General features: G+C 45.4%; 3 protein-coding genes across 3 annotated transcripts; 2 read left to right on the plus strand and 1 right to left on the minus strand.

Annotated features, from left to right (window-relative positions):
• Positions 1–494: 494 nt before the first annotated feature.
• Positions 495–1,204, plus strand: LOC120679042 (histone H2B.3-like). Its single transcript, XM_039960528.1, has one exon. It carries the CDS (start codon positions 566–568, stop codon positions 1,001–1,003), a length of 438 nt encoding a protein of 145 aa, XP_039816462.1. The 5' UTR covers positions 495–565; the 3' UTR covers positions 1,004–1,204.
• A 321-nt stretch (positions 1,205–1,525) lies between these two features.
• Positions 1,526–8,410, plus strand: LOC120679018. The gene is made up of 6 exons (XM_039960507.1): positions 1,526–2,123; positions 2,881–4,260; positions 4,350–4,748; positions 5,872–6,558; positions 6,735–7,069; positions 7,148–8,410. Exons 1-6 carry the CDS (start codon positions 2,012–2,014, stop codon positions 7,352–7,354), a joined length of 3,120 nt encoding a protein of 1,039 aa, XP_039816441.1. The 5' UTR covers positions 1,526–2,011; the 3' UTR covers positions 7,355–8,410.
• Positions 8,411–8,749: 339 nt separating this feature from the next.
• Positions 8,750–12,713, minus strand: LOC120679019 (heat shock protein 81-1-like). The gene is made up of 3 exons (XM_039960508.1): positions 12,361–12,713; positions 11,219–11,641; positions 8,750–10,453 (listed from the first exon to the last, which is right to left on the minus strand). Exons 1-3 carry the CDS (start codon positions 12,484–12,486, stop codon positions 8,924–8,926), a joined length of 2,079 nt encoding a protein of 692 aa, XP_039816442.1. The 5' UTR covers positions 12,487–12,713; the 3' UTR covers positions 8,750–8,923.
• Between the last annotated feature and the right edge of the window lie 12,377 nt (positions 12,714–25,090).

Here is a 25,090-nt window from a genome sequence, read left to right on the forward strand (position 1 = left end):
TGTTGTGTACCCAGATCTATCCTTTTTATCAACAGTGATTATGAGTTGAAATTAACCTTAATGTATACATCATATCATGATTTCATTTGACATCTAGTAGCGGGTCTTGCCAAATTTAGCATTGTTCTCCAAGTGACTGATGGCCCCCCTAACAGTTCTCACACAGGGCCCAAACGAGAAATATTCAGAGTTAAACTCCCGCTATGCCAAATCCTTCCAGCCCACCGACGCACGCAGGACCTTGTAACTCCACGTCACTGATCCGCGGCACCCGAAAAATCCTCCTCCCCTACCTCCCGCGCCATGTCAGCGATCCGCGTCAATCTCCATCTTGTTGGTCCTCTGGAATAGCGGAGCGTAACCGAAACCACCTAACCCCTCCACGTCACTAATCCGTGACTCACACATCTCACCAATCACGGGCTCGCAGCCCACCTCTCAACCTCTATAAAGCCGCACCCCATCTGCCTTCCTCTTCACCAAGGAGACCCAAATCCCCAGGCCCTTTTTTTCCATTTCCTCATCTCCGCCTAGATAGTTCGAGAGGCCAACCCACCTGATCCTGATGGCGCCTAAGGCCGAGAAGAAGCCCGTTGCGGAGGAGCCGGCGACCGAGAAGGCGGAGAAGGCCCCGGCGGGGAAGAAGCCTAAGGCTGAGAAGAGGCTACCGGCCGGCAAGTCCGCTGACAAGGACGGTGAGAAGGGCAAGAAGAAGGTCAAGAAGAGCATGGAGGCATACAAGTTATACATCTTCAAGGTACTCAAGCAGGTCCACCCCGAGATCGGCATCTCCTCCAAGGCTATGTCCATCATGAACTCGTTCATCAATGATGTTTTTGAGAAGTTGGCGGCAGAGGCGGCCAAGCTTGCACGGTATAACAAGAAGCCCACCATCACCTCCCGCGAGATCCAGACCTCGGTCCGCCTTATCCTCCCCGGTGAGCTTGCCAAGCACGCCGTCTCTGAGGGAACCAAGGCTGTCACCATGTTCACCACCTCTTAGGCGATACAGTTGCCTTCTGATAGTCTCTATTGTGTTTAGATCTGTATTAGGTGCTGCACTCGCAGTAGTTGCCATGCTCTCGTCAATCTATACCTAGAAGTTGGCCTCCTGAATGATTTAAGGAGGTTGTGCGTATGCTTTTGTGATCCCAGTGTCATGTTCCTGAATAATATGGTTCATCATTGCAATTGCTGATTTTAATTCTACAACTTCACGTCATGGGGGGTTATGGTTGTGAAATTGAGGACGTAATTTATGGAACTTGAGGGGGGGGGGGGGATCAACCTCTCGCGAGATCGCAATTTCAAAAAGTTTGCCAGCGTTGCTAAAGTTCAGGTCTATCTTCAGACTTCAGCAATGGCATTCATCCTCTTGCCCCACTGATATTCACAATTTCTTTTCTAGTGCAGAATTTGATTTCGAATCGACGCCCGTGAAAGCACGCCGATGTCGAAATGTGAGGCTGCCTAAAATCAGTTCATCATCCCGAAACGAAACCGCTAGCCCACCGCTTTCCCTTCCAAACTTTCGAACTCCCTGCTCAAAAAAAAAAACTTTCGAACTCCGATCCCCACTCGCTCGGCCGCTCCGCGTCCGCACCCCGCCCGGCGGCCGCCCCGCGCCTCGCCTCCGGATGAACCCTAACCCAAGCTGACGGCCACCGCCGCAGCCATGGAGGCGCCGATCATGCAGGCCTTCGATCGCCGGGACGCGGCGGAGGCGCAGATGCGGTAGCAGGCGGCGTCCTACTCCCAGACCGCCGCCCGCGCCCTCCTCGCTGCGGGCCACCTGCCCCCGCCGTGGCTCCTCCCGCACCCCGCCGCGTTCGCGGCCCTTGAGTGCCGGGGCGCGAGCGCGGCAGAGGCGTAGGTGCGTCAGCAGGTGGAGGCCTACTCCCAGTCCCTCGCCCGCGCTCTCGTCGGCGCCGGCCACCTGCCTCCGCCGTGGCTCCTCCCACCCGACGCCGGCGATGGGGCCTTGGAGCTCCGGGACGGGGCGGAGGAGCAGATGCGCCAGCAGGTGGTGTCCTACTCCCAGTCCCTCGCCTGCGCCCTCCTCGCCGCCGGCCACTGCCCCCCGGCGTGGCTCCTCCAGGCCCCCGCAGACGTCGCGACCGATGGTAGGTACCTCGATTTCTCCCCCGCTTCTTGCATTATGGTTTGCTGGGGCTCCTGCGCTTCAATTCCGTCTCGGGACCGTGATCTCGCGGAGCATCTGTTTCCGTTTTAGGTTCGTCCGGATAATCATTTGATGATCAAACCCTGTCCCATGAGTTGGTACTAGATATTGTTTGTGGATATAATTTTAAGAGTGTTGGAGGGCAAATCATGTCGTTTGAGTGATGTAGTAGTTCGGTTGTAGTTGATGCGATGATAGCTTATAGTGTACCAAGCTACAGTTCATTTTTTTTTTGTTTGGTGAAATTTTTGTGAATGAGCATTCGAAGTTGTGCACCTTGAAATGACAATACGATATCAGTATTCCCCCCATTTTTCATATGGAGATGGAGATGCAGAAGTTTGAATTTCTGTTCCTGCTGCGAGGCTGTGACATAATTAGTGAATATCGAGATATTTCCAATTTATGCCTTCCCATAATAATAGGCTGTCTGTTTCCCTGTGCTGAAACATCATAGAGTTAACAAAGACCAAATACTGCAATAAATTTAGACCAAACTTCCTACTTATGCTGAATTGATCTAAACAACCAGTTGATGTTTTAGCTGAACATGATAAAATGGATGAAGTGGGGGAAATTATGCACTGTGATTTTATTTGTTTCCGGTCTGGAGTACTTTATCATTATTCTTCCTCAGTTTTGTGAATCTGTCCATCCATGGTTCTAGAGAACACAATCTTTGAGGTTTTCTTCTGCAGGAAATTCGCTGCTTCAGAATGACGCATTGCATTCTGTTGATGCTGGTTTCGATGAAGCACCTCATCCTGCCACCAGTACGTCACCACAAAAGGAAAAATCACACGCTGCCGAAACTGAACCTCCTGAAGACCCAAGGTCTATTGGTACCCAACTGCTTAAGCCTGGTTCATTTCACTCAGTTAAACCTAATAATCTAGAAAGCATTGATAGTGTAGTTGCAACAAATCCGGAAAATGACCCAATTGAAACAAGTGCTGAAAATGATTCAAATTCAATTGATAGTGCTGAAAATGATTCTCTTGGATTACCACATTCTATGGTTAGTCTTCTGGTTGAGAAGGAAACGCTGCACTCTGATGAAGATAATTTTCTGGAAGGAAGTAACTCCATGGCTAGTCTATTGCTTGACAAGGAACCAATATTAACTGATTCTCTTGAAAGACCACATCTGATGGTCAGTCCTCTGCTTGAAAAGGATACACTGCACTGTGTGAATATTAATCATCGTGAAGAACATTATGCCATGCCCAGTGTACTGCTTGATAAGGAGATAACGGATGCTGCTGAATTAGAATCTTTTGAAGGGCCAAGTTTTATGGTCAGCCCTTTACCTGAAAATGATTCATTGCACTCAAATAAACCCAATTTTCTGGAAGGATATGCTTGTCTATCCCATTCACCGCCTGAAAATGATGCACTTGACACTGCTGAAAATGTTCATACTGAAGTATCGCAGTGTACAACCAGTCTTCAGGTTGAAAAGGGTACACTGCACTCTGCTGAATATGTTTATATTGAAGTAGCACATGATACAGGAAGTTCCATGTCTAGTCCGTTGACTGGAAAGGGATCAACATGGGCTGATTCTCTTGAAGGATCACATGGCATGGTCATCCCACCAGTTGAAAAGGATATGCTGCATTGTGCTGAAACTGATTTTCTTCAAGGAACTTACTGTATGCCCAGTCTACTGTTTGATAAGGAAGCAGGACACACTTCTGAAACCATTCCTCTTGAAGGACCTTTTTGTTTGGTCAGTTCAAAGGATCCCTTGAACACAACTGATCATACTGGAAAATTAAGAAAAAGGAGCAGTCTTTTTGATATATGCAACAATGAAAGCTCAAGAACTCTTGAACAGCAAAGCTCAAGATGTCATGTGCTACCTATTCCAATCAATGAATCTACTCTGCAGCCTTATCAATTGGCTGATAATACTTCTGAGGCACAGGATGTTTGTACCTGGAATGACATAGATATATCTGCAAGGCCAGAAGCTCCAAGTGCTGCTTCATGTAAGAGTGCAAGAGTATTGCACACCACAGAAAGGAACAGTAGAATGTCAGCAGGCAAAAGCTTAACTGGTCTACAACATCATGGTAATGTTTACGCTTCCTCTGGGTCAAAATTCTTGTCCTTAGGTAACAGCATGCTTCTTGCCTTCTTAATGTAACTCTTAATCATGCAGACACAGAACAGAAGGTATGCTTTTTCGGTAATGCCATGGAACTAAATGCTGATTCTTGCGCAATAGTCAGTGATAACCAAAACAAGTCTCCTCAACCTTCTGCCCAGCCCTTATGCAGTTCAGGATCTAGAAAGAAGTTTTCTTCACTCATGTCAGAAATGTCAGATGTTCAAGGAACTAACTCCATGGCTAGTCTATTGCTTGAAAAAGAACCAACACTAAGTAATTCACTTGAAGGGCCACATTTCCTGGCAAGTCCACTGCTAGAGAAGGCTAAATTGCATTGTGTTCAAACTGATCTTGACAAGCTTATGCCAAAGTATACAGATGATGGTGATGCTTGTCAGATCAGCCTTTGTTCTTCAGGAACAATAATTAGTCACAATGGTTACAGTAACGGTAGTGCTACAAATGCCTTTGTATCTGCAGGGATTGGTCACAGTGATGCCAGTACTGGTAGTACTAAAGATGCCTTTGTATCTGCAGAGAGTGAATCAGCTCAGATGCAATCTTCGTTGGCTAAAATATCTTTGGAATGTGTTATGGCTGGTACAGCTGTGGAAGCTCAGATGGCGTCTTCTGATCAGTTCACATCGGTTGAGAGTGTCCAAAGGGAGCCAGTATTGGATTCAATTAAGTGCCAACCTAAACAGTCTGATCACACTCATGCAAAATTTTAAAACAAGGATAAATCTATGATGCCATCTGGCTCAAGTGGTGCTTCATCTAAAAGAGCAGGTGTATACTCCACGGAAAGTAATATTACAACAAATGAGAGCCTCCAAACAGTGACCGATAGAAAATACATCTCTCCAAAACTTTCTTGTGAATACTCATGTAGTTTAGGATCTGGTGATAAGTTTTCTTCACTCGAGCCACATTTTCAAAGGAGTGCTAGTCACATGGACAAATTAAGTGCAAGTGGAATCCTGATAAATAGGAATCCATCTTGTGAAAATGTAGAGATGAATGAACGATCAGATGATCTGTATGGTTCTTCTAGCACAATGAGCACATCAGTATCATCCCTGGACAATCAAGATGACATCCATGACCAGATAAAAACTGTAGGAAATCTCTCGGGAAAGGCACTACCTTCACTCTCCTTATGTAGGATGGAATTATGTGGATGCATTTCGCCCAATATTGAGGTAAGGAGCAATGCAAGTAACCGGACAAGTCCATTGGCACATGAAGTTCAAGCAGCTGCAAATTATTCACCCGAAAGAAGTATGTCTACCTTATCAGATGCTATCAGTTGCAGTTCTCCAATCTTGCAATCTTTGTTGTTTAGTAGCACCCGTTTGAATAGTGAATACTAAAGTAACAACAATTCCTCCACAGCAGTCTGAAATGTACAGCCCGGCCATTAATGTTAGGGCATTTCAGTCATTTTGTGAGTCTACAAAGTTGATCAACTTGAGTTCCAGCCTTTCTGCAAAGTATAATATGAAACCACTGGACGCTGTGTATCAGTCACTGCCATCTAAATTTGAGAAACTTATGAACCGACCCCTTGCCTGTTTGTTAGACACTAACATGCTGGATCGATGTTATGATAGCAAGAAATCCGGAGTTAACGGCAAATATAGTTTGGATTTTGATGGTGCATTTATGATGTCCGATGACCTTACTTATGGTGTCCAAGAGGATTGTGATATTCCTTTGAGCCTTTCAGTTGAGAAGTTTAACCTGGAAAAGCTATCTAGAAGAACTGGATCAAGTTCAAATTATTTGGGCTCTATACCAGAAATAGGCTGCTTTAGAATTGATGAAGATAGGACCATTCTAGGGGAAAAGGAGAATCAAGTGAAATTATCAATTCCTGTCGGTAGAAATTATTCAAGGCAATGTTTGGCTGCCAAAAAGCCGCTTGGGTATGCTACCGACATAAATGAAAGTAAAGGAACAAGTAGCCTAGACTTAACAGCTGGAAAATCTTACACAAGGAAGCCTGATCGGCATGTGAATATCAGAGTTAACCAGGACATAAAGAACCTGAAGGAGAACCGTACTTCTTCAATTAGGAAAGCGGGGAAAGTGACTCATCCGCTCCTTGACAGACTAAGCAAGACAGAAATGTTGTTGAGTGAAAGGAACAGAAGCAAAACAAATATTGAAAAAGGATGCAGGCCTAGGAATATAATATCTAATGTGACATCATTTATACCACTTGTAAAACAAAAGCAACGATCTCTGACATCATGCAGTAAGTCTAATATGTTTGCAGCTATTTTTAATTCGAAATTGATTTTAATACAATTGTTCAAGTGTAGTCTTGCAATATTAATAATTCATATGCTCAATGTTGTACGAAGTACTACATTTTCATTTTCCTGAGTGGGCACATCAGACAATCCACTAAATAAAACTTCTCACTTGCAGTCAAAAGAGATGTTAGAGTGAGGGCACTTGAGGTGGCTGAAGCTGCAAAGCGTCGAGAAGAGAAGAAACAAACTGAGCGTGAAAAGCGCAAAGCAGCTGTGGAATTAGAGCGTGAAAGATTAAAACAAGAGAAAGAGCACAGACAGAAACAAGTGGAGCAGCAGAAGAAAACGTGTGCAGACATTATTACTAGAAAGAGGCAGAGGGAAAATGATGGAAAGAGGGGAAATGAAAGAAAAAAGAAATGCATTGAAGGGGCACCAAAACATCAAAAACAGCTGGTGGAAAAAATGCACTCCCCAAATGCCATGAATGATGCTTGTCCAAACAATACTGTTAGTAAACACTACAACTATCATCATCGTTTCAAATTACTAACGAAATACGTTTTTTAATCAGTTTAATCATTTCAGGATGCCAAGGATCTGGTAGAGAATTTAGTGAGAGGGTTGAAGAATCAATTATTACCAGATGAAAGGATAGAATCTGTTCATAGCCTTCTGGCATCTCAAAGCAGCAGCCTAAACGGTGTGTCTGCAGATTGGAAATATGAAGGTTCTGGGTTTCAGGTTCAGGAAGGCCTGTCAGATGATGTGGATATGGTATACTCTTTCTATTAATGTATAAATAAATTTAAACAATCATTAGGATTGACGCCTTGATGGCACCTTTTCTTTTCCCCCAAGGGCTAGAAACTTCCACATTAAATCTTGGAATAGGGAAGGAAAACTAAGAGATTTGAAGTGGCTGAAAGAGTACAGAGTTGGATCCTCAGTCTCAATACAAAGCAGCCTGGTTTCCATGTTCTGATATCTGACATTTATGCTGCTGCTGGCAAATGGACTGATTCTCTAGAGGCAAGGGGTTTTCTGCAGAGGCATAATATTAGGAAGTTGCCCGCATCATCCAGCTCAAGGCAATAGGTTCATAGATAGATAGATTGGATTACATTCTTTACCAGCAAATGTAAGGCGTACGAGTATAACCCTAATAATCCATTTTTGTGGACATAAACTTAGTGAAAGGCAGAAATATAATTATAGAACTAACTTTTAGTTGTCCTCGACGATGTATGCTTCACTTTAGTGTAAGGTCACTACTGCATGTGAATCGAGATATCTCAAAAGCCCAGGTTGTTATGCTTGATGGAATATGACGGACTTTAATCATCAGCACTTACTCAGGTGATCTTCTCCAAGTGATCTCTCAAGATATGCATTACAGTTAAATCTTGTGGTAACCTCGCCAAATTTTAGGTGATGGACAACTTGTTTTGATTTATTCTTTCTTATCAGGAGGTGCGTTCTTGGTGTAAATACATAACTTCCTCAGGATGCTGCTCTAGAGGAGCAAATACTCAGCAGGTTGTGTGTTTCTTAAAATGGTGCGTTGAAAAGATCGACAAATACTCGAAGGGTGCTTACTTATTTTATAAAATGGACCAGACGTGAACATACATATAATTTGACAAGTGTTCATAACTTTCCTTGGTCAAAATATAGAGGGAGATCGACAAATACTCGAAGGGTTGCCTTCAGTTTTTTGGCCATCAAGCACATTTTGATAAATAAAATTACGTTATCAGAAAATAGTTCTGCTAAAGCATCATGTATGTATGCGTATAAATTGTATTAACATAGTTAAGTTTTGCTGCGTCTGTAGCTTGATATGGTCAAGTTTGCCCCGTGAGGTGAAAATGTACTTCAGAAAAGAAGAGTTTCCTCCAGCACAAATGTACTTCAGAAAAGAAGACTTTCCTCCAGCTTAACATTGTGCAGCACCCTGTACATGACTTTCCTCCAGCTTAACATTGTGCAGCACCCTGTCCATGGAGTTTGCTGTGTGCTACCTTGCTTATTTTCCTTTTTTTTTACGCGATGAGATGCTACTGACTAGCTGCAGGCCTGCGAAGTCACAGATACATTCCGCAAAACAAGCTAATGCAGGCAATGGTGGCCGATGGGAAATCGGCTGGAGAAAAAAAAACGAGCAGGAATCAAAACGACAAACATAAGAAATTGGAAGACAGCAGGATAATAATACTATTATACCACCGACAATTAACATAAGTAGTTCGATAATCCACGTCACCAACACCACACAAAATAAACCGACAACTCGAGGTTCATAGACTGTCAACCCGAATAGCTAAGCTAACAAGTCGAACGTAAAAAACCACCGCGCAGCACTTAGTCGACCTCCTCCATCTTGCTCTCGCCAGCATCGTCCTCCAGCGGGGGCATGTCTGTGTCAGCCTCCGGAGTCTCGTCCTCGTCGATGCTCAGGCCCAGCTTGAGCATGCGGTGGATGCGGCTTCCGAAGGTGTTGGGATCCTCGAGGCTGAAGCCGGAGGTGAGGAGCGCAGTCTCGAACAGCAGCATGACAAGGTCCTTGACAGACTTGTCATTCTTGTCAGCCTCAGCACGCTTGCGGAGCTCCTCCATGATGGCATTCTCAGGGTTGATCTCCATGGTCTTCTTGGAGGACATGTATCCGGACATGCTGGAGTCCCTCAGCGCCTGGGCCTTCATGATCCTCTCCATGTTGGCAGTCCAGCCATACTCACCAGTGACGAGACAGCACGGGGAGTCCACTACACGGTCAGAGACAACAACCTTCTCAACCTTGTCACCCAGCACCTCCTTGATCACCTTGCAGAGGCCCTCAAACTTCTCCTTGAGCTCCTCCTTCCTCTTCTTCTCATCCTCACTCTCATCGAGCTTCAGGCCCTCCTTGGTGGCAGAGACAAGCTTCTTGCCTTCAAACTCCTTCAGCTGACCAATGGCATACTCATCAATGGCATCCACCATGTACAGGACTTCATAGCCCTTCTTCTTCAGCTTCTCAAGGAAGGGGGAGTTCTCCACAGCCTTCTTGCTCTCACCAGTGATGTAGTAGATGTCACTCTGGCCCTCCTTCATCCTGGTCACATAGTCCTTGAGGCTGGTCAGCTCATCACCACTCTTGGTGGAGTGGTACCTCAGGAGCTCAGCAATCTTGTTCCTGTTCTGAGAGTCCTCGTGGATGCCAAGCTTGAGGTTTTTGGAGAAGGCCTCATAAAACTTGTTGTAATCCTCCTTGTTCTCAGCAATCTCAAAGAAGAGTTCAACGCACTTCTTGACCAGGTTCTTGCGGATGACCTTGAGAATCTTGTTCTGCTGGAGGGTCTCACGGGAGATGTTGAGGGGAAGGTCCTCAGAGTCAACAATGCCCTTGACAAAGCTCAGCCACTCTGGGATTAGCTCCTCGCAGTTGTCCATGATGAAGACACGGCGGACATAGAGCTTGATGTTGTTCAGCTTCTTCCTAGTGTCAAAGAGGTCGAACGGAGCCCTCTTGGGAACAAAGAGGACAGCCTTGAACTCAAGCTGACCCTCAACAGAGAAGTGCTTCACAGCAAGATGCTCCTCCCAGTCATTGGTCAAGCTCTTGTAGAAAGCAGCGTACTCTTCCTTGGTAATCTCCTCAGGCTTCCTCATCCAAATAGGCTTCTGCTTGTTGACCAATTGCCACTCGTGAGAAACCTCCTTGATCTTCTTCTTTTTCTTCTCCTTCCCTTCCTTCTCCTCATCAACATCCTCAACCTTGCCCTCCTCATCCTCATCATCAGAAATCTCCTTCTCAGTGGTCTTCTCTGTCCAGAGAGAGATTGGGTAGCTGATGAACTCAGAATGCTTCTTGATCAGATCCTTGAGGCGACGCTCCTCAAGGTACTCCAACTGCAGAAAATAAGAGCAAATCATGAGCAAGATGATGGAATTACTTTCAGGTATTCTAATTCTAATCTAAACATACATTAACAAACTCTTAAATGTTCAGTACAACAGCACAAACTGTAAAGTTTATCTCAGTACCAGGACTGCATGAACAATTAACTACTTCAGTCATTCCAGAATGCATGACAATGATTAAAAAGAGTCATAAAGAAAGGCATCATTTAACAGCAATATATCAAAAGCTGTAAACCTTGTTCTAAATGATGCTAGAGTGAATCAAGCCCACCAAAATTATCAAGTTCCTAATCATTCCCCAACCATCCACATTTCCAATCAGCTAAACAGCACAATGATTCGTATATTCTATTAATTTAGCCATAAACAGCACAAAACTTAAACCTATTATTAACATAATAGAGCCATGTGGTTTCAACAAAGATTAGCCAAATCATATCAGATCAGAACTATCTAAATAGTCCTATAGGTTAAACAGCAAATGACACATTTCCAATCAGTAACACAATGATTCATATATAATAACAATTTAGCCATAAACCAACAGAACATCACCACAAGTTACAAAACAGCACAAAACTTGAACCTATTATTAACATAATAGAGCCATGTGGTTTCAACAAAGATAATAGCCAAATCATAGCAGATCAGTACTATCTAAATAGTCCAATAGGTTAAACAGCAAATGACTGGCAATGATATCATCACAGTTATACACACTAACCACAATAATTCTGGAAATTATCTGTATACCTGATCATCCTTGAGGTAGAGAGTCATCTTGGTACCCCTGCCAAGGGGCTCCCCAGAGGTATCACGTGTGACAGTGAAGGAGCCACCAGCCTGAGACTCCCACACATACTGCTCATCATCATTGTGCTTAGTGGTCACGACGACTCTCTCAGCAACAAGGTAGGCAGAGTAGAAACCAACACCAAACTGGCCAATCATAGAAACATCAGCACCAGCAGCCAAAGCCTCCATGAACTCCTTTGTGCCTGACCGTGCAATGGTACCAAGGTTGTTCACGAGATCTGACTTGGTCATACCAATACCACTGTCAATGATTGTCAGAGTGTTGGAGGCCTTGTCAGGAACAATGTGGATGAACAGCTCTGGCTGGGCATCCAACTTGCTCTTGTCCGTCAAGCTCTCGAATCTGATCTTGTCCAAGGCCTGTCAAAACCCACACAAAATTTGTTCAAGGGTTGGGTCCATGCATCACAGTAGAATACAAAGAGCTGAAAAGTAACCAAATAAAACTCGCACAGCTTTATCTAATATCAGGAGTTATTCTATAGTAGGGCAACCAATTATTCAGGTTATCACTGCACTAAACACAATTAACTGAATTAACAACCAATTTAACCATACTGTTAAAGCATATACTACAAAGCCTTCTACCCTCCCAGCACGAACTAATTCTTCGAATCCAGTAAAAACTATCAAGCCCAATCACACATCCATTTGTATGTATTAATGTATATGCACACTCTAAATTAGCAATGAAATAAACACGATTAACTGCATCAACACACTATAAATTTAACCATGCAGCCGTTGAAGCATGTACTACAAAGCCTTCTACGAGCACATTCCCTACATAAACTAATCATTCTAATCTAGCAGGGACCATATAAAGTAATCAAGAATTCAAGACCAATCAACCGAGATCCAACAAAATTTGCGACCATATTTAGGAGTACTTCAGATGCTCAGGTTGAACGCCGCGGGTTTGAGCTTAATAATCAACGGCGACCTAGCGCAAAACCCTACTCCTACCTAACCGATGCGTAACCCACCCACGGATCTATCAAACGACGACGCGAGGGTTTATCGCACAGATCTAGAACCGCAAACAGAAGAGCACGAGCGGGTTGGGGGTAAAAACTTACATCGGAGGAGTTGGAGATGAGCTCCCTGAGGAAGATCTCCTTGTTGGAGTAGAAAGTGTTGATGATGAGGGAGAGCAGCTGGTTGATCTCCGCCTGGAAGGCGAACGTCTCCGTCTCCGAGGCCATGGCGAGGCCCTTCCCGAACGCGAGGAGAGAAGAGGCGGCGGCGGCGCGAGGGAGGAGGCGAGGAGGGTTTGTGGGGAGCGTGAGGGAGCGAGGGATTTTAGGGAGAGGGGAGAGGAGGGGCTCTGGAATGTTCTACCAGGGACGGGAAGGGGGACTGGGCGCGCGGGGGAGCGAGTTGACTGACTTGCCGTTGGGCCCGAGGTCTTCCGGACCCGGCCGGGGACGGAGTCCCCGGGCCCACGAGTCAGTGGGCGTTGTATCTTTGTTTCTTCCGGACTTGGAAGGTTCTGGATCGTGGGGGTTTGGAGCATGATTACCTTACGGTTAATGGGCAGTTGGCAGGTCAGTATTGCTTGCTATAATAACTGCAGTAACTCGTAACGGAGGTTTTGGTTTGGGGAAAAAAGAAGGATAAAAAAGGAAGAGTCCAGAGTACAGGGCATGCACGAACTTGTACCGTTTCTTCTAAAGAAACTTTTTGAAATCGGCGTGTTCTCAATTTGAAGGGGGAGCTCTCTAATCGTGTTACTTGTCGTGAACTCGTGATTGTAATAATTTCCAAAATCTGTGGAAATTAACTCCCACCATTTCGCGGCGGTACAAAGAGCTGACCCGGTCTCCGGCTACGCAACTTCCAGGAAGCTTCTGGAAGGAAGCGAAGCTGACGTACTCGTACGGTGAGTGATGTGTTCAGACAATCACGCTTCAGATCTGAAGTTACGAGTACTCCTCAGTGTTTAAAATCTCCTGCTAAGCCTCTTAGCTGTTGAGCTCAGCAACAGCTAAGAGCAGCTATCGCCGGCTATAGTTACAGCTAAGCAGTTTAGCGGATTTGCAAATAAAGGTTGAAAATCAGAAATGACATCGTTACTTCACTAATTCATCTCATCACCAAGTCATCATGGGCCGAGACAGAGTTGTGAGAGGAGTGGAGAATTAGGATTTGCCTGTCTATTATACATGGGCTGAAACATGAAACCTAGTCTGAAATCCTGGTGGGCCGTGCGCGTCGGACGAGAGGAGCTCGCGCAGCCACGCTTCAATTTGGCCTGCCAAGTTTGTTCGCTCGCGCTAAATGAAGGCTTATTTTAGCGGCTATCTCCGGCTAAGCACCGCTATTAGTGGCAGCGAAGTGATAGCGCTAAACTTGAACTATCCTAGCTGTGTTGCTTCGCAGCCGCTAAGCTATAACCGGAGATTTAAAACATTGGTACTCCTACATAATTAAAACTACTGAAAAAATAAAAGAGAAGATAAAAGAAGATGCAGACAGGGTAAAACTCATGTTGGGTAAAACTCATGTTGCAAAAAAAAACTTCTATAATTCAGCGCATTTAGCTGGATGCTGAAAGTTGCAGAAAAAGAGGGAAGCGAAAGAATGATCCCTTGCTTCGCAGCGGGAACGGAATCAGTACCCTGGTCCCTGCACCTGGGGGGCCTAGGTGGAACAGCCAACGCCCTACGGGAACTGAGATAGGTGCACAATCCAAGGTTTGAAAACTTATTCAGTAACATGATGATGCTGGTAAACCGCAACATCTTGACTCAAGTGTACTACGCCTATTGTTTACATGTGGATCTAATCTAATCTAATTTATGGAAAACTAAGAGCAAGGTTAATAGATGCACCCACTTGCTGGCGAGAGAGAGCGCTATGATAGTGATGGAGTCTGCAAGATTTAATGTCCAGTAGCGAGCTCGGCCAATAGTAGGCGGGCGCAGTGCCTCTTAGCCGATTGCCGGGGCCATCGATTCATCCGGCATACAGCTATTTATAATACTTGTTCTAAGATGTTGTAGCTTTAGGTTCCTCACTGTTTTGCTAGCTGGTGCACTGGTGCTTCCTAAGGGCAACTCCAACCGAGCCCTTTTCTAAACCCCTACCTCATTTTTTAGAGTTCAAACACAAAAAACGGTCTCCAACCGGTCTCTCATCCCGACCCGTCGGATGAGGCGACAGGCGACCTCATCCCCCCCCCCTCCGTCTCTAACTTGTAGGAGCTCCTCTTCCAAGCTCTCATCCAGCGACAGCCGCAACTACCGGCCCTCCGCGCCTCTACAGAGCTTTCCCCGCGCCTTCCATGGAGCTTTTCTCGCGCTAGGTAGGTTGATTTCTGATCACTGGTGGTTATGGAGTCTAGGAGATGGAGGTACCTGTAGATCTGGTGGGTATGGAGCCAGGGGCGCAGATCTGCGCCGGAGGGGGCGGAGGGAGCGCCCGAGCTCTTCTTATCAATGAGAATAGAAAAGGCGTTAAAAATGTCTTGTTTGGTGGGTCAGATTATCATGGCATCGAATTAATTGGGAATCTAGATAGCAGAGCTATTGAAGTTATCAGTAGTAGATCTACACTATAAGCTGCCAGGACCAGTACATGCTATCAATTAGTGCATTTCATTTCTACAAACTTCTGAGAAGCTTCCCCTACCAAAAATTCTGGCTATATGTCCCCGCAACAATTTTGTAATATGTACAATTAAATTCTCTATAGTGCCTTTTGTAATTATATAAAAAATAGAACTGAAATTTTAATATAAACTTAGGTGTTGCATCATCTAGTCATTCTCGTGCCAGGATAACTCATCACACACATTGTGGCAAATAATCTTTTCTCTGTGTCTGTACACATATCAGTATGTCAGTATATCAGTATAGAACAGATAATATATTGTGAAGTGTAAATTTATTAAAAAGCAGTGGGATCCTTTGATTACAAGTGAATACAAGTGCCATTCATAACAATTGTATCTTTTTATTACTTGGAGAAATGTTCAGGTGACACCCGTCAGTTCATTACAAATGGGACTGAATTGCAAGCAACTGCATTATTGGCTGATTTGGTTTTCTTTCTTTGCCAGAACTTTGCCATGGTTATGGTTTGAGAAGTATGCTGCTTAACATTCAGTCTGTGAATTTACCGCAGGACTATGAAATGTCACCTTATGAAGATTCTAATGAAGAGGATATTGACGTCTTGGAGGATACTTCGACAAGTTGTTTAATGGAGAGAGTGAGAGCCCTACCCTTGAGTTAGATGACTCTTTTGACGATACCAACAGACGTTTTGTGAGGAGAATTCAGGAGGTAGAGATCGGGGAGGCTTTGAAGAGGATGAAGAGAGGTAAAGCGATGGGTCCTGATGGTATTCCCATTGAGGTGTGGAGATGCCTAGGAGATAGAGCAATAGTTTGGTTAACTAAGCTTTTTAATCTTATTTTTCGGTCAAACAAGATGCCGGAAGAATGGAGGAGAAGTATATTAGTACCTATCTTCAAAAACAAAGGCGATGTTCAAAGTTGTACTAACTACCGTGGGATTAAGCTGATGAGCCATACGACGAAGCTTTGGGAGAGGGTTATCGAGCATCGCCTAAGAAGAGGGACAAGTGTGACCCAAAACCAATTTGGGTTCATGCCTGGAAGGTCAACCATGGAGGCGATTTTCTTAATACGACAATTGATGGAGAGATATAGGGAGCAGAAGAAGGACTTGCACATGGTCTTCATTGACCTTGAGAAGGCATATGACAAAGTACCGAGAAATGTCATGTGGTGGGCTTTGGAGAAGCACAAAGTCCCAACTAAGTACATTACCCTCATTAAGGATATGTACAAGGATGCGACGACGTTTGTCCGGACATGTGATGGCAACACCACTGACTTTTCTATTAACATAGGCCTACATCAGGGGTCAGCATTGAGCCCTTATTTATTTGCTTTAGTGATGGATGAGGTCACAAGGGATATATAAGGTGAGATCCCTTGGTGTATGCTCTTTGCTGATGATGTGGTGCTAGTTGACGAGAGTAGGGCAGGGGTTAATAGGAAGTTAGAGCTGTGGAGACGCACGTTAGAGTCGAAAGGGTTCAGACTTAGTAGGACCAAGACCGAGTACATGATGTGCGATTTCAGCGCGACTAGGCATGAGGGGGGAGACGTTAGTCTAGATGGGCAAGTGGTGGTCCAGAAGGATACGTTTCGGTATTTAGGATCGGTGCTACAAAAGGATGGCGACATTGATGAAGATGTTAGGCATAGAATTTCAGCTGGCTGGTTGAAATGGCGGCAAGCTTCTGGCATCCTTTGTGACAAGAGGGTGCCACAAAAGCTAAAAGGCAAATTCTATAGGACAGCAATTCATCCGGCGATGTTATACGGTGCTGAATGTTGGCCTACAAAAAGGCGACATGTGCAGCAACTGAGTGTAGCAGAGATGCGGATGTTGCGGTGGTTTTGCGGGCACACAAGGAGGGATAGAGTCCGGAACGAAGTTATTCGGGATAGGGTCGGGGTGGCACCAATTGAGGAGAAACTTACTCAGCATCGGCTGAGATGATTTGGACATGTCCAACGAAGGCCTCCTGAGGCGCCGGTGCGTAATGGGGTCCTTGAGCTAGTCGATAATGTAAAGAGGGGTAGAGGTAGACCTAAACTGACGTGGGTTGAGTCGGTTAAGAGAGACCTTAAGGATTGGAACATCTCTAAAGAGATAGCTTTGGATAGGAGCGCTTGGAGACTAGCTATTAATGTGCCTGAATCTTGAACTTATTTCTTTCGGGTTTCATCTCTAGCCTACCCCAACTTGCTTGGGAAAAAAGGCTATGTTGTTGTTGTTGTTGTTGTTGTGGAGTATAAAAGGGAAATAAGGCGTATACGTAAATTGATTCCATCATTGGCTCAGTAAGTACTCTATACTTATAAGTTACAGATACCAAAGTATCAATGACTAATTCTTTTCCAAAACAGGCCAGCTACTTTTTAGATAATACAATGGGCGCACTATCAAACTTGTTATGGGCCAGAAGTGCTCTAGTTGAAGTCGCATTTTTTTTTCATGTGTGTTTTTTGCATCTTAACTTAATGTGAATCTGCATATAACATTTTCTGTGAGTAATGCCCCTCTTTTGAAGCAGATTTGGAAATAGCCGTCCCTTATAGGAACTAAAAACTTCCTGCCGGGCTAATCTTGAAAAATTGTTGCTAATCTATGTTCAAGTGCTGGATTCATGTTGATCCTGCTAACAACATTTTGTTCATACTTATTTTCAGGACACAGAACTTGACTAAAATCTTGCAATCCAATCAGGCCTTAGACCATATAGAAGTTTTTGCTCGCAAGCGTTCTTTCAATTTATCTGATAGTAAGCTCCACTGCACCACTCAATAATGGGAGTAACATTTATTTATGTTATTTGCTATGACTAAATTTGCAGTCCTACTTTTTGTGCAGTTCTTACATCTGGCATTCCTCATCGACTATTCAATTAGTTGCCAGTTAACAACTATTGTAGTTCTGTAAAAATAATAATGAACTTTCTCCTGCATCACTAAATTCCTTCTTCGGCAACACAATGTACAGGCAAATCTCCACCCTCCCTCTTTGACACTGCTAATTACCCTTCAATACACTTTACTGTGGGGGCAATTCATTTGAGTAAAATTACTGTGCTGCAGATTCCAACCACGCTGTGATCACTGTTGTACATATTATAAATTTCTTTACAATAGAATAACAATTTTCTCTGATGCCAATACTGTTAGGTGCTGGTAGAGCATTTTTTTGTCAGATTATGTTAAGGTTTTAGACGTTATTATTAGTGAAGTGGAACTGGTCAACTGGCCTTGCTTATGTTCATTTTTATAGTGGAGATATGTGCTTGTTGAGAAGAATTAGCTCAGTGGGGGTGGGGAAGAAGTCTAGTAGAAACCAGGTGATTTTGTTTATAAACTTGAGCAAGCGAGGGCTGGAAGTTGTCTATAGAGCTAGATTCAGTTCCTGTACATCATATGTTAGGATATTGCGGGATTCTGGTTAGTTATTCTGACCAACAACTCATTTTTTTTGGGGTAAGACCACTGCATTTTTACTGAATAGCAGTAACCAAAATGGGTTAAGTTTCTGCCTGCACAAAGAAACCTGGGACTGGATAATTTATTTTTGTAATCGGCAGATGAGGCTGTTCTGTGCTGTGATGGCTGCAAAGTAGGCAGACCATCTTGCAGCCCTGTCAGCACATGTGTGTATATATCCGAAGTTCTGAACAACAAAGCTACCAGCCGAGTGCCTTGTAAACTGTACATCCTGTTGGGACCAAGACCAATTATATATAGGGTTTTTGGTGTGTGGCACACCCTCAAAACATGAATTTGTGCGCAGCACACTCTACTCTTCGATTTTATCTCCGGCACACCACCAAAATGTGATTTGGTACGTAGCACACCACCTCCAATAACCTATCGTTTTCCATCCCAGAAGGTGAGAGAAGAATTGCAGAAGGACAAAAATACCCCTGGATTCACGAGCTCCGTTCGCTAAGCAGCACCGGGACCTTATCCGTACATTGCGACCTTCCCTTCCATCCCCAAATCAGATCCCTGAGGGTCCTAGCAGGCGGCGGCGGCGGAAGCAGCCGGTAGCCGGCAGAAGCAGCGACGGGAGCGGGCGCGTGGCGGCAGGCGCAGCCAGGCAAGTGTAGGCGCGTGGTGGAGCTGGCTGGCGCGCGGCCGGAGCGGGCACGTGGCATGAGAGCGGGCGCGTGGCGGGAGCGAGTGGGTGCCGGCGCGCGGCGGGCGGGAGCGGGCTCGCGGCGAGCGTGGACGCGCGCGTGTAGCGAAAATGGCCTCTCATGACATATTTCAATATAATATTTTGGCGATTGATGACACACACAACACTTGGATTAATATGATTGTTAAGATGATAATTCTCAGGCTTTTAGGTTCAAGTGATGACAAAAGAGAAGATATGCGTAGCTAGGCCCAAAGGGCCGCCCCTACGGTGGTTAAACCTCTTCGGTCCAAAGGACAAAGAATTGAAGAGACCGTGAAGAAACCAAGTCAAAGAAATCAAGACAGAGATACTTTAGTATCACCGGTTGAACCGACATTGAGAAAATCACATACATCGGTGCATTGACTTGGAGCACACCAGGAATTTTGGTTTCACCGGTCGAACCGACGTTAGGGAAGTTGAATACGTCGGTACAATGGACCCAGAAGCTGAGGCAAGGTCTATCTCCGAGCAAGGTGCTGGACTTGTCATAGGTTCTAGATGGGTAAGCTAGGATCATCCTTGTTAATTTCATTGTGGTTGTAGTGTTCATGAATAATTTTGGATATCTAGGGTTAAGTTTTGTGTGTCCTTTTTCATTCTTTAGGATGGATCTTTTGAAATGCCAAATTAATGTAATTTGTGACATGTTAACTAGTATATCCTACATATATTTGTCTCCTCAAATATGTTGCATGAATGTTGTAGCTGCAAGACTAGCCGATGGCATGTTTCATGCTCTTTTAAACAGCCATGATGGCATGTTCCAAGCCCTTTTAATCAGCCAGGGGTATTTTTCGTCTTTTTACCCTTCGTTCTCTCACCTCCCAGGCTGCAAACGATTTGTTTATTGTATTGTCGGCAATGTGCCATGCACAGAAAGAAGCATTTAGGGTGTGGTGCAGACTATATCAAGAACTAGGTGATTCCCCGCGCGTTGCTGCGGTACTTGAAATATAGAAAGGAAGATTGTTTTAGCTAAATAAAAGATTAATGAAAAAATAACACTCGTAAATTATGAGACAATTTTTTCTTTTTATTTCTTTATACTTTTTTCTCTCTCATTTTATTTTTTTCTGTTTATTTTCTCTACCTTTTCCTTTTCTCCTTTCTTTTCTTCTTCTTTTTCTTTTTATCCCTTTAATCCTTATCTTTGTATTCTTATTATATACTATTTTTTGCCCACCTCTTTTCCTCCCATTAGAAAATCATAAAAAAAGAGATTGAAAACCAAACACCTTGAAGATGAGCGAAAACAGCACCAAAGACCTTTTATCTCCTTTTTTCTAGATGCTGCTTTGGTTGGGGAGCAGACGACGGACATGGAGGTTGCAACCCTGCAACACGGTGGCGGCGTTACCGAAGATGAAGTCGACGGTGCTCTTAGCTACAGTCGTGCCGCGTAGGGCAGGGCATGTCGGAGTGTAACACTTGCCTCGCGGACAGTCCACTCAGGGCCGGCGGACAGTCCGCCAGGCATCGCTCAGATTTTTATCTGGATGGATGTGGGACCCACTTGTCATTTCTCTCTTCCTCCTCACTTCATCCAGAGCCGAGCGGAGCCGAGCGCTCGCGCCGTCGTCGCCCCTTTTCCATCGATCTCCCTCCTTCGGCCACCAAACCTCGATTCCTCGTGCGGGAACCTTCCTCGGCACCTTCTCCACCTTCCCAAACCCCTAGTCCGGCTTCTCCCCGGCCGGAATCGCCCAACCCCCACCGGTCACCATTGGAGGTGCTTGAAGCTTGCTCAACTGTCGATCCGTCTCTCCGGTCGTCCTCCACTCGAACCGACCGTGGGAATGGATTCGTGGTGAGTTCCTTGTGCTTCCCGGTCTTTTTCCCCTTCCGTGGTGCGTCGCCGGCGCCGGTGAACGGCCGCCGCACTTGCTGCCGGCGGCGGCGCGGGTCAGAAGCTAGGTATCGCGGACGGTCCGCCTGGGAGGCGCGGACAGTCCGCCGGTCAGATTAAGTTTCGTCCAGAGCCGATGTTGTCTCTGGTAGTTTAGCAGAATGGACTGCGGACAGTCCGCTATAGGGGAGCGGACGGTCCGCAGTGAAACTTGAAGTTTGTCCAGAGACGGTGTCTCTGGTGGGGTTCGCAGGATAGTACTGCGGACGGTCCGCCACTCGGGCGCGGACAGTCCGCAGTAGAGTCTAGGAATTTGTCCAGAGACGTTGCCGTCTCTGGTGGATTGAATGCGTGAACTGCGGACGGTCCGCCAAGGGGGGGGGGGGCCGGACAATCCGCAGGTATGATTAGAAATTGTTCCAGAGATGTTGTTGTCTCTGGTGGGACGGTAGATTGGTACGGCGGACGGTCCGCCACTTGGGCGCGGACAGTCCGCAGGGTATTCCAGTTAAAGTAAAATAGTTACATCTTTGGGCTGCACTCATTTACTTCATATGCATACGTGTAGCATCCGCAGCTGAGGGCACCGTATTTGAGGTGATCGTGGCACCGCAGGAGCAGCCAACGCAAGCCCAAGAGGAGAGGTGTGAGCACCCGGCCCAAGGCCGGTCTGACCCCAGTTCAGTGCAGCAGCCCGAAGGCAAGCCCCGGTGCACATCCTATTAATTTTAAATTATGACACATATATATATATATATATATATATATATATATATATATATATATATATATATATATATATATATTACTTATGCATTATGTTTAGGAGTTGTTTGAAAACCCTAGTTGCATGAACCCTAGGTGTCCTTGAGTTGTACTAGTATGTATAGGACAGTAGAAATGCTATGCTAGATAGGGTTCGGTAGAAGTCGAGTAATTCTTGGTTACTCGCGAGATATAGGATAGCTTTATGTTCCAGATATGAGTTACTAATTTATGGATGAAAGTCTTGAAATGAAAAAAAGAATAGAATCTGATACCGGGCGGGAGAGGTGTAGTTCTGCCTGTGTCGGTTAAGGACCGAGCCGTTGTTGGCCCTGCTGATAATGTTTGAACTGTACTAACCGCATACCGGAAGTAGGAGGTAGTCGAAACCGGTAAGCCGAGTACTGCCTTGCTTTGGAAGTACAGAACTTCTACCCACCCCTTAGAGCGAGTCGAGTGGCCGCGGAGAATTGGGATGCATGAGTTTACTTTTGGTCGTCTCTCGTAGGGCTCGGCTGACTATATGCAGGTGGGGCGGTTTTGTAGTTCGAGGCGGGGAGGAGAATGGTTGGTGCGTGTGGTCCGATGGGGCATACGCGTGCCGTGTTGGTTAGGTCCACCTTGCAAGGTTAAATCGAATCGATTCGCCGTCAGCCGCTCTCGGATATGAGCACCTTGGTCACTGCGTCGCAGCGTAGTGTTGTGATGAAAAGATGGTTATACTTATGTTGATGAACACATGAATTATTACTTATTGCTCTACTATGTTTGCTCTAGATTTGGTTATGCCAATATTAGACTTTGTTAATCTATATAGAACTTGGGCTAAAATAAGAAAAGTGAGGAATTACTTTAGTCGCTGTTTTCTGCAAGATAACCACCAGCCAAAAGCCTTGCATGTCTAGATATGTGGGCTAAGTTATACCCACTGGTCGGGTAAGCCTTGCTGAGTATTAGTATACTCAGGGTTTGTTGCCAGAATTATTTCAGGGCACACAGACGTAGACTTTTGTCCCTGTTGCGCCAAGTTCATCCGCCGTGATGCAGAGGGATGGGAGGTTGTGGAGCCAGATGTCTATATAGGGATCTCCCTAGGGCACACTTTTGATAGTTGTAGGCCCTTTCCTCTAGTTGAACCCGGATTTCAGTAATGCAAAGTTTGTAAATTATGTATTTATTCAAACTTGGTTTGTAAAACTTAAGGTAAAGTCTTATGTATATATTTATTGTATGTTCAAGTATGTGTCGTGCTTGTACCATCTGCGCCCACCTTCGCGTGGGACTATCGGTGATGTTTCGATCGGGACGTGGGTTGAGAAAGGATCGCCAAATTAAACTGTTAAGCTAATGAGCCCGATGTGTTCAAATGACGGCCATTACGCTTAGTTTGAGTTTTAATTTGGCGGTTCCGTCACATGGAGGTGGAGTCGAGCTATTTAAACTCGATTGCAGGGACGATATTTGGGTTTCTTCATATTGCAGTGACGGCCTTTGGTTTTCTTCAGCTCCTTTCAGGTGTGTTTGTTGTGGTGGAGGAATAATTTGCGCTAGAATTAGCGGCTTACAATAGTGACTTGCGGTTGTGCACAGAAAATCGGGAGGAGGCATAAATAGAAGGTCTCAGTGGATGATGACGTGGATAGCTTGCATGTTGATAGAAATAGAATTAATGACTCAAGGTCCTAATGGATGATGACGTGGATAGCTTGCATGTTGAGAAAAATAGAATTAATGATTTTTAGTGGGGGACTAACTTTATAGGTATTATAGATTGGGATGTGCAGCGCACAAATAGAGGTTTTCAGAGTGTCCTGGAACATGCCATCGGCTAGTCTTGCAGCTACAACATTCATGCAACATATTTGAGGAGACAAATATACGTAGGATAATTGACTAGCATGTCGTACTAGTTAACATGTCACAAATTACATTAATTTGGCATTTCAAAAGAAATAGAGTATCATTCAGTTAAAGGGTGCCCTTCAGTTAAACTTAAACCCCACGCACAGAAGCACAAATCACACGTTCATTAGATGTTCCAGTGACATTCTTACCTCAGCCTCCTCCACTGCAGTTTTCCTAGCTCGGCTATGGAAAAAATAATCAAATATTAGGGAAAAAAATAAATCCGGTAACATATTAGAAAAATGTATCGAATGCAACCTTGTCCCAAAAGCTCACTGACAAACTTTGAACACTGTCTCGCGTTATTCAGCATCTAAGTCAGCATAGAAATCCATCTATGAAATTATATCCTTATCACGAACCCAATTCTTATTGCAGGCGTCATGATACATATGTGTGCCATGCTCATAATAGCCAGGGATGCGGATGACAAATCTACAGGCTGTGTTGCCATCCATCCTAAAGAATGAAAAAGGACACACAAAGCTTAACCCTAGATATCCAAAATTATTTATGAACGCTACAACCACAATGAAATTAACAAGGATGATCGTAGCTTACCCATCTGGAACCTATGACAAGTCCAGCGCCTTGCTCAGAGATCCCGTGCTGTGTAGCCACCCCACACCACGCGCGGGAAATTGAGGAACGATTCGATGCCATCGGGTTGTTTGGGGTCAGCAAGGAGTAAGTGATCTTCTCTGCACCTGGCTAGTGGATCTGCTCCCACTTGAGGATCTGCTCGTGCTTGATTGTGCGGAATGGTGATGAGAGGCTCGAGCCGCGACCCTGAGGGGTGGCCCCGTGCGCAGGCCCGCGCCGCACATGCCTGGAGCCTGCAGCGCGAGCCTGCCCCTGCCGGCTGCGCGCGTCCACGCTCGCCGCGAGCCCGCTCCCGTCCGCCTCGCGCTAGCACCGTCCTGCCGCGCGCCGGCACCCGCTCGCTCCCGCCACGCGCCCGCTCCGGCCGTGCGCCAGCTAGCTCCACCACGCGCCTACACCCGCCTGGCTGCGCCTGCCGCCGCGCGCCCTCTCCCGTCGCTGCTTCCGCCGCCGCCGCCTGCTAGGACCCTCAGGGATCTGATTTGGGGATGGAAGAGAAGGTCGCAACGTACGGATAAGGTCCCGGTGCTGCTTAGCGAACGGAGCTCGTGAATCCAGGGGTATTTTTGTCCTTCTGCAATTCTTCTCTCACCTTCTGGGGATGGAAAATGATAGTTTATTGGAGGTGGTGTGCTACGTACCAAATCACATTTTGGTGGTGTGCCAGAGACAAAATCGAAGAGTAGAGTGTGGTGCGCACAAATTCATGATTTGAGGGTGTGACACACACTAAAAAACCATTCTTGTGTGGCATCTGATGTTGAATCTGCATCTGCTTTTTTTTTAATAAACTCTGGATCTGCTGTTGATGTGTGCTTTTTGTGGAACCCCTTTGTACTAATCGAACCCTTCTCCTTTTGCAGGTGACTGATAAAAGCCAGGCGATTTTCACTCTGTTCTGCTGGCTGCTCCACCTACCAGCCAACAGTGTTT

Source organism: Panicum virgatum, chromosome 6N (genome assembly GCF_016808335.1).
Source record: "Panicum virgatum strain AP13 chromosome 6N, P.virgatum_v5, whole genome shotgun sequence".
Lineage (NCBI taxonomy): Eukaryota > Viridiplantae > Streptophyta > Magnoliopsida > Poales > Poaceae > Panicum > Panicum virgatum.

Bases quoted from the DNA above. Each gene is read 5' to 3' on its own strand.
- LOC120679042 (XM_039960528.1), top strand. From the start codon at position 566: ATGGCGCCTAAGGCCGAGAAGAAGCCCGTTGCGGAGGAGCCGGCGACC.
- LOC120679018 (XM_039960507.1), top strand. From the start codon at position 2,012: ATGCGCCAGCAGGTGGTGTCCTACTCCCAGTCCCTCGCCTGCGCCCTC. The intron at 2,124-2,880 runs GTAGGTACCTCG...TTTCTTCTGCAG, and splicing joins CGCAGACGTCGCGACCGATG to GAAATTCGCTGCTTCAGAAT. The intron at 6,559-6,734 runs GTAAGTCTAATA...TCTCACTTGCAG, and splicing joins ACGATCTCTGACATCATGCA to TCAAAAGAGATGTTAGAGTG.
- LOC120679019 (XM_039960508.1), bottom strand. From the start codon at position 12,486: ATGGCCTCGGAGACGGAGACGTTCGCCTTCCAGGCGGAGATCAACCAG. The intron at 11,642-12,360 runs GTAAGTTTTTAC...GGGTTTTGACAG, and splicing joins TCATCTCCAACTCCTCCGAT to GCCTTGGACAAGATCAGATT. The intron at 10,454-11,218 runs GTATACAGATAA...TATTTTCTGCAG, and splicing joins TCTACCTCAAGGATGATCAG to TTGGAGTACCTTGAGGAGCG.